A 14,426-nucleotide genomic window follows, 5' to 3' on the forward strand; every position below is an offset into this window, starting at 1 on the left:
CAATTGCTTTTAAAAGCCTTTGTGGACTTTCACACTTGGTTTTCTCTTGATAATCTTTCTCAGTTTATACCTCACATTGGGAGAAGGTATCTGTTTTTGTTTGTATTTGCATATCAGTTTCTGCCTATGGACTTCTGAAAATTCACACTCTGAAGAAAGCATAGGAAGTGTTCTGACATTCTGGTTTTAGTAAAGACACAGTACTTAAGAAAACAGTACTGATTTTTGTTGTATGCTTAACTAAAAACTAAAATCTTGGTCAGAGGATGAATCCTAACACTACTTTAATCAGAGAATCCTAGAATGTCCTGAGTTGGAAGGGACCCACAAGGATCATTGAGTCCAACTCCTGTCCCTGCACAGGACAACCCCACAGTTCACACCATGTGTCTGAGAGTGTTGTCCAGTCTCTTCTTGAACACTGTCAGGCTTGGGGTTGTGACACCTCCCTGGGGAGCCTGTTCCAGTGCTCCAGCACCCTGTGGGTGAAGAACCTTTTGATGTCCAACCTAAACCTCCCCGGCACATCTTCCTGCCATTCCCTCGGGTTGTCATTGGTTACTGGAGAGTTCAGCACCTGTCCCTCCTCCTCCTCTTGTGAGGAAGCTGTAGCCGTGATGATGTCTCCCCTCAGTCTCCTCCAGGCTGAACAAACCAAGTGACTTTAGCTGCTCCTCATATGGCTTCCTCTCCAGACCCTTCACCAACTATGTGGCCTCTTCTGGACACTCTCCAGTAGCTTTAATCCTTTTTTGTTTAGGGCAGTTTTGAGGTGTTTCTGAGACCAAACACAACTGAGAAGGGGAAGGTTTGGAGAAAGGGAGGTGGCAGCAATACCTGTGGAATCAGCTGATCACATTGATCCCCACCTCCAGAGTACTGGCATGGCAACCTAATGAATTTACTAGATATCTAGAAGTTTAATTCCAGCTGATATGTACAAATTCATTATTTTGCTATAAAATGACAGAAAGAGGCTAAAAGCAGGATTGTTACATGTATATTTCCATTTAAATTCCTTTTGAAAACTGAATGGGTTTGTACATCGGTCTGTTTGTACATTTTTTCATGTACACAGCTTTTTTTAGTACCTCGTTGGACACACACGGTCAGGATGTGTCCGGGACGCACCGGGACGGAGGGCAGAGCCTGCTCATGCAATTTATTTATTTATGGTTAGTGCTAGAGTTAGGTTATGGTTGGAGTTGATGGGCCTGAGAGTCTCTTCCAGCCAAAGTGATTCTATGATTATATGATTATTCACCTTCTCTGTTAAACCTATGGATTAGTTGTGAGAAAGCATTTATGTAAAAGTTTTGGAGCATCTTGAATAGTGACCCAAACCATTTGTATATTCAGAATGTTGTCAGTTAACTTGAGTGTCAAATACCTCTATTGATGCTGATTGTTTTTCAGTTTTCCCAGTTTTACCTTTCTTAAGGATATTTGCAAAGACTACGCTGCAAACCGTTGAGCATGAAAGGTCTATGATTTTAAAAGCCACCTGCCCATGTTAATAAGGGCACCCAAGCGAATATAATTTATCAGTCAGCAAGATTTACTAATATGGCTTTAGCAGTGCAGTAACACGCTGTGAAGGCTCCTGCTCAGAGCTGACTTGCCTGAGGCAGCGCGGAGCCGTGTGCCTCTGAAACGGGCTGCGCTGCATTCCCCCCAACAAATGTGTGTGAGCAAATCTTCAGTGAGTTTCGGTCCATTATACCCATGGAAGCGCTTAAAGTTTGGGATTTATGTGGGTGTCAGCTGTCATGTAAATTAGAAAGCACAGTGATAGTTTTCAGCTGGAAAAAAGGTGTAATTCACTGGGAAAAATTTTGGTAGTGATGCACAGGATGGAAAGCAGTTCAGTTTTGTAACATGGGCATTTTGAGGAAGGAACATTTTTAGTACTGTACATTATTTCATAACTGGCATTCCTTTTTTAAAAAAGTTATTTAAAATACTATTTTAGGTAAAACTTACTTGTAGACTTTTCTTTCTATCTTTTGTCTTTTTCAACTTGCATGACTTGAATAGGACTCAAAATTGCAGTCAATTTACTGTTTTATTTTCAGGTGATACTCCCTTTTATGCAGACTCTCTAGTAGGAACATACAGTAAAATTATGGATCATAAAAACTCATTACATTTCCCAGATGATGTGGAAATCTCTAAGCATGCAAAGAACCTTATCTGTGCCTTTTTAACTGATAGGTAAGTGCCTGTATTTTTCTGCTACTGTTTTTATTTTGGATGGTATTAGCACATGTATGTTGTAAAAATTTCTTTTTTCACTTCTCCTAATCTCTGTTCAGATCTCTTCTGCAAAATCTCCCACTCTCTAGTTTTAGTTTGGGATGCTTTTCCAGGTATTGGCTTTTATGTCTATGAGCAATTCTGACAGCTCTTGTTAAGAACACAGGTTTGTGCCAGACAAATCCTTTCAATTGCGGTGGATAATACAGTCACAAAACTGTAAGGTTGAAGTAATTTGTAAGCTCCAAGGCAGGGACCAAGCAAATTGTTGTGCTCGGTGTCTATGCAAGTGTTAGTTAAAAAAATGAAAGCAAATACTTTTATGAAAATAAACCTCTCTTTACTGAGTTTGTTTAAGCTTGCTTAGACTGTTTGAACATTTGGTTTGTTTTAGTAATTGACAAGTGTAGCTAACAAACCAGCAAGGATGTTGTTTTGTCTATAAATAGAGGCTGGAGGTCTCCCTTTGTGAAACTGAGCTGTTTATCGATGTTAAGCTTTGCAACCTTATTCTTGACCTGAACACTTATATTTTTCTTTAGTTCCAGAAAGCAGAGATATCTGTTTCTCTGATTGAACAGAACACTGTAGGTCCATAGTTAGATCTGGATCGATGATGCCTCCTTGTGCTTTGCTGTGATTCTCTGAATTTGGCTACAGCAGAAAATCTCTACCCTTTATAAAATGAGGGATTAGGAAAAAAATTGCCTTATAATGGGTTTTGCATTTGAAGAGAGATTGTTTGCTCTGTTGAGCAAGAGAAGGATGTGCTTTTTACAGTGTTTTTCACCCTTAGTAGCTGAAGGGTAGAAAGAAAATATGAGTAGAATTGAATAAAGTAAATGCGGCGAGGTGTACTTCCACTATGTGTGTCCATCTTCCTGTTTATGTTTAATACAATGCTCGAGTGCTTTATTGGAAGCAGATGCCTTCTTTCCGTATGCGTGATCCTTGCCGAAGGAGGGGGAATAAGCATTGACCCTATGATTTATTGTTTCTCTTACACGCATTGTTTTTATGTCCTGTTCTTGCAGATAGTTTTAAAAGAGAATTCTGGTCAAACTAGAAGTTTCTTGTTGCACTTGAGATTTACTTCACTGCAAATATCAGCAGAAGATGTGTCAGGGTTAGTTATGGGGCAGAGGATAGAATTCTTAAAGTGTTTATTTCACTCCAGCTTTGAATAGCCGTTCTGTGCAGTAAGTCAGACCTTCATTCGCATCTTTGTCATGTGGTTTGGCAGACATGGGACTTCTGCAGTTTTTTTTCCCCAGAGGGTGTTGGGTTTTTATTTGTGTTTTTAGTGTTTTCTTAGTTCTTGCCTCAGTGCTCTTGGTTGCTTCACTCCCCACGTGGCAGACTCCAAATTCTGGATATTTGAGCAGTCACAGGGAGAGAGCGTGCTAAGAAACACAGTACATTTTATATAAGAAACTACAGAGCTGTGGTTGGTGGTTTTTAGGGTTTTTTTTAATTATTATTTGACTATTAATAATCTTTACTGAAAGTTTCTTTGCTCCTTATGAGTAAGTCAGAGTTTAAATAATGAAAACTAAGTGTTGTTTTTTCCTGATGTGAATTTGGCTTAATTGTTATGTTTAGGGATGTGCGACTTGGGAGAAATGGGGTAGAAGAAATAAAGCATCACCCTTTCTTCAAGAGTGATCAGTGGAACTGGGACAACATTCGAGAGAGTAAGTAAATTACCTTAAAAGTTCTATTTTTACTCAGAATGTGCAATAGAAACAATGAAAAAACTTCAGGCTTTATGAATTAAGCATTTTTTAACTATCAAGAATTTGCCCAAACTTCTGTATTTAGCACTTGTATTATAAAAACTCTTACCAGTAAGGGTTAGTAAATAGACATTTTTCCTACTGGAATTATCCTCAACTTTATCATGCTTTCAATGTATAGATTTCTGTTTTGAACAACGGAACTGGATGTTTTAGAATTCTAACTAAAAAGAATGCATGGTATGTTCTGTTTCTTTGTGGCTTTTGTTGTTTTGTTTGGGGTTGGTTTTTGTTTGTGTTGTGGGGTTTTTGTTTGATTTTGGTTTTGTTCTATTGTTTTGGGTTTTTTTAACTGTAGACGGCAGTTTGATAATGGTCTAGTCAGTTTTACTGCTTTTCATTTAAGGCATTGTGAACTTGGTAGCTTTAGGCAAAAATACCAAAGTATGTCTGTTCATATCGTGAACTCGATCATTATTTATCGTATGTTTACTAAAGTTTCTTAAAATGATGATTGTGTTTAGAGTTCTGTTCTCAATTGTGATTACCTTAGGAAATACATTTTGCACATTAAATATTCTGGGCGTTATGCAACTAAGGTAGAAAAAGATATCTCTAGAAAAAACATTGCCAGTAATATTTACAGATCTGCTGCATGGTTAATACATATTTAACTAGTGGCACAGCTTATATTACAGGCTTTTTAACATTATAGAGATACCAGTATACAGCAAGTGACTGAATCTTGGAGTGAAGTTGATCTTTTCTTCCCTTTTTATAGCTGCTGCTCCTGTTGTTCCTGAGCTTAGTAGTGATATAGATAGCAGTAATTTTGATGACATTGAGGACGACAAGGGAGACGTGGAAACCTTTCCAATCCCCAAAGCCTTCGTGGGAAACCAACTGCCTTTTATAGGATTTACCTACTACAGAGACAATTTGTATGTGATCATTTAATATGTGTTTTTAGAACTACACCTCCAGATTTTTCTTCTGTCCTTTTTTTTTTTCACTCAAGATACATAGTTGATTCATTGCATGATATTCATTTATGTCCAGTTGTGAAGGTACAAAATGCAGAGTTTAAGTAGAATATGTAATTTACTACTATTTTGGTTATTTTAACTGCATTTAAGCACAATATTTTTACATGCACAAAATCATATTGTCTCCTAAAAATATTTTAGAGTTTAAATACTGATAGATTTGTCATTTAGTTCTAAAATGTCTTTTTATTAGTAGCTTTAGAAAAATGTTTATGCAAGATAATAGCTTTCTAGCACTCAATTTGAATAGTTCAATAATTGTATTCACTAAAAAAATTTAAGCTGCTATGGATTTGAAAGCATATGTTACACTTTATTTAAGAAAAGTTTCAAATCAGAAAGATGCACTCAGACTGATATAAAACGAACATGATTCTGAGAATAGCAAAGGCCGAATTAAGACTTGAGAGAATTGATTAAAATGGCTTGACTGGCATGGTTGCCAGAGTTGTTGAAAACTTGAATAAGAGCTGGAGGGATTTGTTGTTGTTTTTGACAGGTTGCTAAGTGACTCCTCTCAGTCTTGCAGAGAAAATGAATCCGTGCAATCTAGTAAAAATGAGGTTAGTGCCTTTGTTCATAAGTAACGGTATGATTCACTAATTTTTTTATGTCTGTTAAGGAAAGACAAAGTCTTAAAATGTTTTCAGTAACTTTTGGGGGAGAGCTTTTTGTCTTTTAATGGTCCTCAATGAAAAGATATTTTCTTTATACAGGACAGCAAGGAGGTGAGTATATTATTTGAATTACGAAAGGAGTTAAAAAAAAAAAATCCTACATAATTTGGATGAATGGGAAATATCTTAAATGTTCATTCACCAAACTGTTAACAGTAAACTGTTTGTATTTTGCAACAGTTGTACGCAAGCATTAAGGTACTGTAGTCTAAAGATGAATGGATACAGGTTTTTCTTGAATTCTTTTGGCATCTAGGATTTATTTGGAAAACAAATGTGTAAGGTTCTGTTTGCTGCTAACAGCATCACTCTGGGGAAGGTTGTGAATTTTGGCTCCACACTTGCCTGAGTGATTCATGGCTGCTTTATGCAGAATTTAGAAAAGCAAATTGTCACCTGCAGTGATAAAGGAATATTTAAATTGTGCTTTCCATTGAAGTTAGCATCTGGATTACATTTATCCAGCTTTTGGAGACTGACAATTGAATATAAATTTGCAGGTGACAGGAGAATGCTATGGAATTTTCATGGACTTAATTACATCATTATGTTACTTAAACATTTGTATTATTAAAGTGTAGATAATATATTGTTATTATTTTGTAAAACCTAGAACTCCTTTTCAAAGTTTAAAAAATAAGTAAAGGAAGTGCATTATGTATTGACCAGCATAAACTGAAATGCAATTATTAGACTCCATTCAATCTGTTATTGCTGAATAGATGCAATAGTTTTACACATTGCAGAACAGATTAGTAGTTTCAGAGCTTGCCTTTTAAAAAGAAACGTGACTGTTGTTTAAAATACGTAGTATAACATTTGTGATATTTGCTTTATGTTGTGATAGTACAAGTAGCTGGTTAAATTTCCATTTTACTTCTGACAACGTTTTCATTTGCATTTTCTCAAGCAATGAATCTCTGGCCTTGGTGTCCTTTTCAGGGCCACTGTTCTGAGACTCTTTTAATTATAACAATTACACTTTTTTACATTTTGTGTTTGGGTGATAGAGGACAAGGCGGAAGGGAGGAAAATAAATGCATTTGGAAGTCTGAAGACAGGAGACGATTGCAAAATTTATTATTTATAATTTATCTCATGAATATTTGGGTACTTGACTGATTATTTCTTTTTAATATTTTAGTAAGCAAAACAAAGCATTCCCAAACCTGAAAAGTGTTCATTAGTTTCTGGATGTGTTAGACTAACAGATTGTTCTTTATGTGAGGTCACTGATCATGGTTAGTAATAGTCTCTGGATACTGTCCAATTGCATCACGTGCCCTCCTTTTTATTTTTTAATTTTATTTAGAAAAGACCATCCAAAAAATTCTGCTGCAGTGGAAAGTCGCTCTCTGCAGAGAACGAGTACAGCAAAGGGAAAGTAAAAATATTCTTCGCTCTTAGAAATGTTATGACTCACGATCTGTGGTACAGAATTGTGCAGTTGTTAGATTTAATGTAGCATGTGGCAAATTTCGGTGCTGGGGATCTATGTCTTTAAAATCATCAAGATTAATACCTGTAAAGATGCAACCTTGTAATGATGTTTTTAAAATAACAGTGGAAGATTGAATTCATTTTCCTCACTTTGCATTTTTTTGTTATTTAATTGAATTACACTTGTTTTAAGTGAGAGCATTTTCATATGTGGGCCTTGCTTTTGATATTTTACAGTTTCAGAAAAAAATAAGCAAGCTTGAAGAACAGCTCAGTAACGAATTGCAAGCCAAAGATGAACTAGAACAGAAGTACAGGTGAGACTGTTTTGACATGTTTGGTATGTTTATAAAGAAGTTTTATTACATTTTTTCCAGTGCTTAAAAGCATTTTTGTTCACTTCAGGAATTCCTGACCCTGCAAGCAGACCTCACTGTATATTGCTGGCTTAGTTATTGCTGCTCTTGTGACTACAGGAGGTTTGAGTTTTTGTTGTTGTTTTTTTTTGCCTTCAGCCTCCATAAGAATCCCTGCATTGTTTGAGTGGTTTCCCCAGTTCTTGAAATTTCATGTGATTGCTGAAAATAGAGTATTTTACATAAAATAAATGAGTCACATCTAAACATGGTAATGTCTGTATAATCAGCAGGTTTTAAAAATGTTTTTCAAAATTCTTCAGGTCTACTAGCACTCGTTTAGAGAAGACAGTGAAAGAGCTCGATGAAGAGGTAAGTTATTTCTTATTGGAGTTAGAACTTTAATGTTTGTGTGTGGCTTTTTCCTTAGGAAACAGCAAATTACTTTTGAGTAACTGTGTTTTTATAGCAAGAATTACCAGTTAATTTCTTGATATTCACAAGCATGAAATTGTTGTCACTGTTAAAATATTTTCATTATGATTTCTGCGCTACAACTTTCAGCATTTGTTTTTTACCATGTTTTTTATTTGGAGGCCAGCTGGATATAAATATCCCATAGATTATTATAAAAATGGAAGATGTGAGAGTCACGTTGCTGGAAGAGAAGGGCTGCTGGTCTTTGCACTGTTCTAACGGTGTCGGTACAAGGACCTGATTTCTTGCCCAAATTTGCACCTTAGTGCTACTCCAGATTAGTCATCTCTTTGGTGGACATGTACAGATTAATGTATTGCTTATCCAGGTGCATGTCAAGACCTTTACCTTGCATGTATGTTTTTGCGCTCCCAGAGTGGCTGCTGAGCAGAGTTAACTGATCCATCAAATCCAAATGATCAGTGTTTAAGTTGTAAAAGCTCTTGGCCGTGGTCATCCTGGGCTGGATGTGACCACAAGTTCTGGTAACACTGTGTTTGCTGCAGGGAAATACAGCGTGTCCTACTCCAGTGCAAACTAAACTGAATGCTTGAGCTATCTTTTTATAATTTAAAGAGTATCAATTTTCTATATATAATAGTGATGTGGGTTTTTTTTAAATATATCCAGATATCTTCAAGGAAGAACGCAGAGTCTGCACTCAGACAGTTAGAGAGAGAGAAGGCTCTTCTTCAGCATAAGAATACAGAATACCAGAGAAAAGCAGAACATGAAGCAGATAAGAAACGCAATTTGGAAAATGAGGGTATGTTGAAACATGATTGAAGGGTTCTGGTATGATGTGGGTTTTTTAGGGATAAAATAAATTAATTGTATTTCAAATTGATACTTTTTATGACAGTGGTTAACAATCTTGCATTGTTTTTTTGTTACAGTTAACAGCTTGAAAGACCAGCTTGAAGATTTAAAAAAGAGGAATCAGAACTCTCAAATATCCAATGAGAAAATCAATCAACTACAAAGACAGGCATGCCATCTTTATATATGTGTATTTTAAAATAACAGCTGTTCAAAGTACCAGACTTTGCTAGGAGGGAATTGAAATGTGTAATGGAGTATTAAAAGTTGTTCTTTTTTGTCATATATTGGTCTCCAAAAGTAATCTTAAAATATACTCCTTTTTATTTCTTTAATCCATAAAATCTAGTATTCTGTAGTAAAAATGGAAGTTGTTATATTTCAGTTGTTTCTGAAGTATGTTTTTATCAATCCTTAGTTGGATGAAGCCAATTCGTCACTGCGGTCAGAGTCTGATACGGCAGCCAGGTTGAGGAAGAACCAGACAGAAAGCACCAAGCAAATCCAACAGCTGGAAGCCAATAACAGAGAACTACAAGATAAGAACTGCCTGCTAGAGAATGCGAAACTCAAACTGGAGAAGGACTTTCTCAATCTTCAGTCAGCTCTAGAATCAGAAAGGAGAGATCGAAGTCATGGATCAGAGATTATTAGTGATTTACAAGGTATTCCCACAAATCTGAAGTAAAGCTTGCTTCTCATTTCAGAAATAAAAATAGGTTTTAGTGATGTTATTTTAGCTTCAAATTGTGACTGATTAGTGTGCTGGTCTATGTCAATGTTATGTAAGTGTGGAAACACATTTAAGAGAGAACATTTTATAGATGTTATTGATAACTTTTAAAATCACCCTTAATAGTCAGAATTAGAAGCTATTACATGTGAAAAATGTTACCTCTGAGTGGATATAGTACACTTTCTTTTTACTCACACACTGCCCAGCCTCATTGGTGTCTTGGTCATTTTTAGGTCGAATATCTAGCCTGGAAGAAGAAGTGAAAAATGGAAAGAGTGCATTAGCCAAACTGGAAATGGAGAAAAGACAATTGCAGGAAAAACTTACAGATTTAGAAAAGGTAACAGCATTTCTTAGTGAGCATTGGTGTTACATTCTTATGGAATTTTTGAATTTGCACTATTATTACTTGAAACATAGAGACAAAAATCTATGCAAAAAAATAAGCCTGGTTTTCAGTGTTTCTTATTTTTCTTTGATTTTTTTTTTCCAATTTGAGAAGAGTCAAAAAACCACAAAATTTCCCTTATAATACATTATACTTCTAAAGTACATAATGATTTTAATCCAATGAGTAGCTTAATAATGCAGTTGTAACATTTCATTTCATATGTTTAGGTGTTTTTTAAACTCTCAATATTGCTAAAAGTAAAACAGCTTCTGTTAATATTTTTTTCGACAAATTTGTCATTGAAACAAATGTGTTGAAAAAATTCTTCAATAAACTTACTCTTTGAGCTGTTCTTCTTACAGAATGTTGGTTGTTCAGGCAGTAATTCCGTAATTGTTTGCAACTGGGGATGTCATTGTGCATTTTTAGAGCACTTTGCCATCCGTAGGAAAATGTATGTAGAAAAGACTTCTCAGCTCCTTAGAGTCTGAGCTCTCTCTTCTGCTCTCAGTGTACTTCCCAGCAGCATGTTACTCTTGTTTGAAATTTTGTCTTTAACCTGATGTGTTTAATGTTTTATTCAATGTTTTTCTTGAATAGGAAAAGAGCAACATGGAAATAGATATGACATATAAATTCAAAGTTATGCAGCAGAACCTCGAACAAGAAGAAGCTGAACATAAAGCCACAAAAGCACGATTAGCAGACAAAAATAAGATCTATGAATCTATTGAGGAGGCAAAGTCAGAAGCCATGAAAGGTATGTATTTGACATCACAGTTAGGTGTAAGTGACACAAAGTAGATAATGTAATCTTTTAATCCTAGTGGAAGCCTAAGTGTAGGCTTTTTTCCTTGATTCCCCTGTGTTATATACTTAGTGTACTCATTTCTTTTTGTGCCTTCCGAAATAAAATACAGGTCAGCCACTTAACAATGTAAATATGTAGACCAGATAGAGCTAGAAATGGCAAAGCCTTTGCTACATTTCCATAGTCACCATGCATATCCTGGTGCATCTCATCACAACTGAAATCTCTTGGAGCGATGGATAATTACCAAACATCTCCAGAAAATTACTTTTGAATTAAATGCTTTATGTTTATTGCAGCTACTTAAAAAGCTACCTACAGCTCCTGTCCTTCCAACTGCAAAGCATTCGCAAAAATTTGGAGCATGCAGATGCTAAAAAGAAACACAAATGAATCAGTAATAACGGCTGAATCACTTGGCATATCAGGTTCTCAAACAGTTTCAACTCTTTAAATGATTTCAAGTTATCATAGTCAAAGCAACACTTCAGTAGATTTACATGGAACATTTTTTTAAATCCACCTTTTTATCTGTCTCAGATGTGTGCAGATAAACTGGAAGTTATCTTGAAACTCAAAAGTGGGAAATAGCTGTCTGTCAGGAATGCTTGTAAAAGCATCCTCTGAGATTGGGTTTACTGTGAAAATTTTAATACATCACTTTTCAGCAATCTTTCTCTTTAGTGTTAAAAGGTTAACCATATTTATTGTTAATATGGGGTAGACCTCCTCCTCCCCATGCCCTCTAAAAATCCCCTGCTTTACACTGACTGATATCTTAAATCTCTTGCTTCACAGAAATGGAGAAGAAACTTTTGGAAGAGAGAGCTTTAAAGCAAAAAGTAGAAAATCGGTTGTTAGAAGCTGAAAAGCAGCGCTCCATGTTGGATTGTGATCTCAAGCAATCACAACAGAAAATCAATGAGCTTCTCAGGCAAAAGGATATACTAAATGAAGATGTAAGGAACAGTGACAAAAGGAGTCTTGAGTGGAACCTGGTTTTCAATGTCGTAATATTTTCCCTATTATAGCTCTATTTAGGAACGTTTGTGAATGAAAATGGCGGCAACTTTTCCTTCCCTGTATTTGAAGCTTTAAAAAGTATACTGGGTGTAGTTTCATTTTTCGGAACTATTTTGCCATTACTATGCTTAAAAAGTTTCTGGAATGTGAAATGCTGTGAGATTGACATGGAAAAACTAGCTTATTTATTGCGTGCTAATGCCTTCATTCAGGAAACAGCTTTGTCCGTAAAAAGATGGGAGCATGTTGTACAAAAATGTAGAGGAAGTCAGTAAGAGAGACTGTTTAAATGTCACTTTCCTGTGTAGATCTGTAAAATTCACAGGTCTCTGTTTATTTTTCAGGTAAAAAACTTGACATTAAAAATAGAGCAAGAAACACAAAAGCGTTGTCTCACTCAAAATGACCTCAAGATGCAAACGCAACAGGTCAACACTTTGAAAATGTCTGAGAAGCAGCTAAAACAGGAGAATAACCACCTTCAGGAAATCAAATTAAGTCTGGAAAAACAAAATAATGAACTCCGCAAGTATGCAGAGTTGCTCTTGATTATTATTTTTCTTTTTAATAATGTTAACTGTTTTGTAATTGTTTTTTGGCAAAAAGTGGGAGCCATATTAATTTTTAAAATTTGCTGCACTGAATATGCTATTCTGCAGTGCACAACTGAATTGTAGTTTAAAATAATTACAGTGAGGTTGGAGGTTTGCCCTAGCGATTTAGCAATGTGTAGATGTACGGTAGAAGATGTTCACTGCCTGAAAAATCTGACACAAAAAAACCTCAAGAAGTGCAGCTTAAACACCAGAGTGAGAGGAATTCAGAGAAACACTTATTTAAAGTAACACTTATTTTAAAAATAACTTAGGACTTCAGTGAGGAAGAAAGTTACTGGCAGCATTAGTCCAAGAGTGGTTGTTAGAGTTGGACCGTAATGCTAATACAGAGCTGTAAACGTACCTATTGGAAATATCCAGTACTAAGTATGTTTAAACACATCTGTTGGGCCTTCAAACAGGAGTTGTATTAAACCCCAGCAGTTCTTCAGCGTCTTAAAAGCAATATTTGCAGTTGCTCATAAATACATAAATGAAATTTTACACAGCAGTCTTGTGACTGAAAAAACAAGTTTAGTGCATATATTAGACATACCTCATTCTTAGCTCTCTTGTGACTTCTGATGGTTTATCCCTTTGTGCTTTACCTTGGCTGTCTGCAAAGATGCAGTTACTCACAGAGATCAGGACTACACGTGACAGTTGCTGTGATGTGACACACTGGCAGAAATCCTTCCTGCCACACAACGGTGCTTTGTTATGGAACTGACTTCGAGTTGTTTTAATAACACATGAATTTAATACGTGGTGCGTGTCAAAGAATACAGACATGCTTTCGCAGACCTAAAGCAATCTGTAAGATAAGTGATGTTTTACATGGAAGTAAGATTCTCTCAGTGACTTGTACCAGTTGAAGTGTGTGACACTGCTGAAGTTGGCTTGTGAACAGGATTAAACTGAGCTCTGTGAGTGTAGCATTCTCAGCTCTGCAGGTGAAAGGGAGAGAAACCCAGAGAAAGCCTCAGGTTTAACTGCCAGCCACACTTTGATCAGGAAATGACTGGAGATCTTAAGAGTGCAAATACTGTCTCTTCTGTTTACTTCTTCGGAATATCTTCATATCTTTTATTTTAAAGAATGTAATTCCTTCCTAGGGAACGTCAAGATGCAGATGGACAAATGAAAGAGCTTCAAGACCAACTTGAAGCTGAACAGTACTTCTCGGTGTGTTTTATGCTTCTTTTTTTTTTTTTATATATACCAATCCATTTACTAAAATACAATGTTAGGTTTTCTTCTTCCTTCTCAGGTGTCAGATGTTTCACATCTCTGACTTAAAGCTAATTATTTTCTTATTCCTGTCTTCAGTCTTATCTGCAGCCTTGTCATGACTCCTTATTCTTGATCACTGAGCAGTGTGAAACAGCTCGTGCTAAGATATGTCCCAGCTTTGGAAGGGAATCCCAAACACAGTTTAGAGAGAGGGAGGAGTCAAGCAATTCATTCCTTCTCTTCCACAGCGTAAATTATCTTCTGCATGTTTCAAGCCCTTTGCATTCAGTGTCTCTTCCATGCTGTCTGGAGGAGAAGAGCTGTATTCTCAGAATCACACAGTGTGACAAAATTTGCATTTAAGGTTTGGAAGGAAATTTTTGCATTACAGCTGAACTTGGTAGAGGTCATTGGAAGATTTTGCTTTGTTGTGATAAAGTACAACAGAATAAATATGAATTGTACTTAGAAACCATCACTAGCATATGGAGGTTAATTTATTTTAACAATGCACAGCAAGTCACACTGCAGGTAAAGGCCAAAAGGCTTGCTTACAGTTTAAGGAAACTTAAGATTTTACTGTGGTATTTACATCAGGAGGAGAAGGACTATCTGAAGTTCTAGTCGATCAAAAACATGCACATGTGCAAGCAGAGAAAGGGAGATTTGAGATCAATTGACTGCTGTGGATGGGCCAGAAGGAGACAGGCTGTATTCAAAGCCCTGCCGTCAATCCACCTGCAGCTGTCTGTCATGTCACCTGTATTCGGTCGCTTGAGTGTACAGAGCAATATAATTTTACTTTCATTTCTTTTGTAGCTCTACATCT

General features: G+C 36.2%; 1 protein-coding gene across 1 annotated transcript in view; it reads left to right on the forward strand.

Moving 5' to 3' along the window:
- Positions 1-14,426, forward strand: part of ROCK2 (Rho associated coiled-coil containing protein kinase 2) — a 101,451-nt gene that overhangs the window by 70,574 nt on the left and 16,451 nt on the right. Inside the window, exons 7-20 of the mRNA XM_080341686.1 lie at positions 2,076-2,214; positions 3,859-3,950; positions 4,774-4,933; positions 5,538-5,601; positions 7,393-7,472; positions 7,835-7,883; positions 8,619-8,754; positions 8,885-8,976; positions 9,226-9,472; positions 9,777-9,883; positions 10,535-10,694; positions 11,544-11,704; positions 12,113-12,297; positions 13,480-13,549. Coding sequence (XP_080197812.1) covers positions 2,076-2,214; positions 3,859-3,950; positions 4,774-4,933; positions 5,538-5,601; positions 7,393-7,472; positions 7,835-7,883; positions 8,619-8,754; positions 8,885-8,976; positions 9,226-9,472; positions 9,777-9,883; positions 10,535-10,694; positions 11,544-11,704; positions 12,113-12,297; positions 13,480-13,549 — 1,742 coding nt within the window. The remainder of the gene's footprint in view (positions 1-2,075; positions 2,215-3,858; positions 3,951-4,773; positions 4,934-5,537; positions 5,602-7,392; positions 7,473-7,834; positions 7,884-8,618; positions 8,755-8,884; positions 8,977-9,225; positions 9,473-9,776; positions 9,884-10,534; positions 10,695-11,543; positions 11,705-12,112; positions 12,298-13,479; positions 13,550-14,426) is intronic.

The sequence above is a fragment of the Nesoenas mayeri genome, assembly GCF_963082525.1.
Source record: "Nesoenas mayeri genome assembly, chromosome: 3".
NCBI classification, from domain to species: domain Eukaryota; kingdom Metazoa; phylum Chordata; class Aves; order Columbiformes; family Columbidae; genus Nesoenas; species Nesoenas mayeri.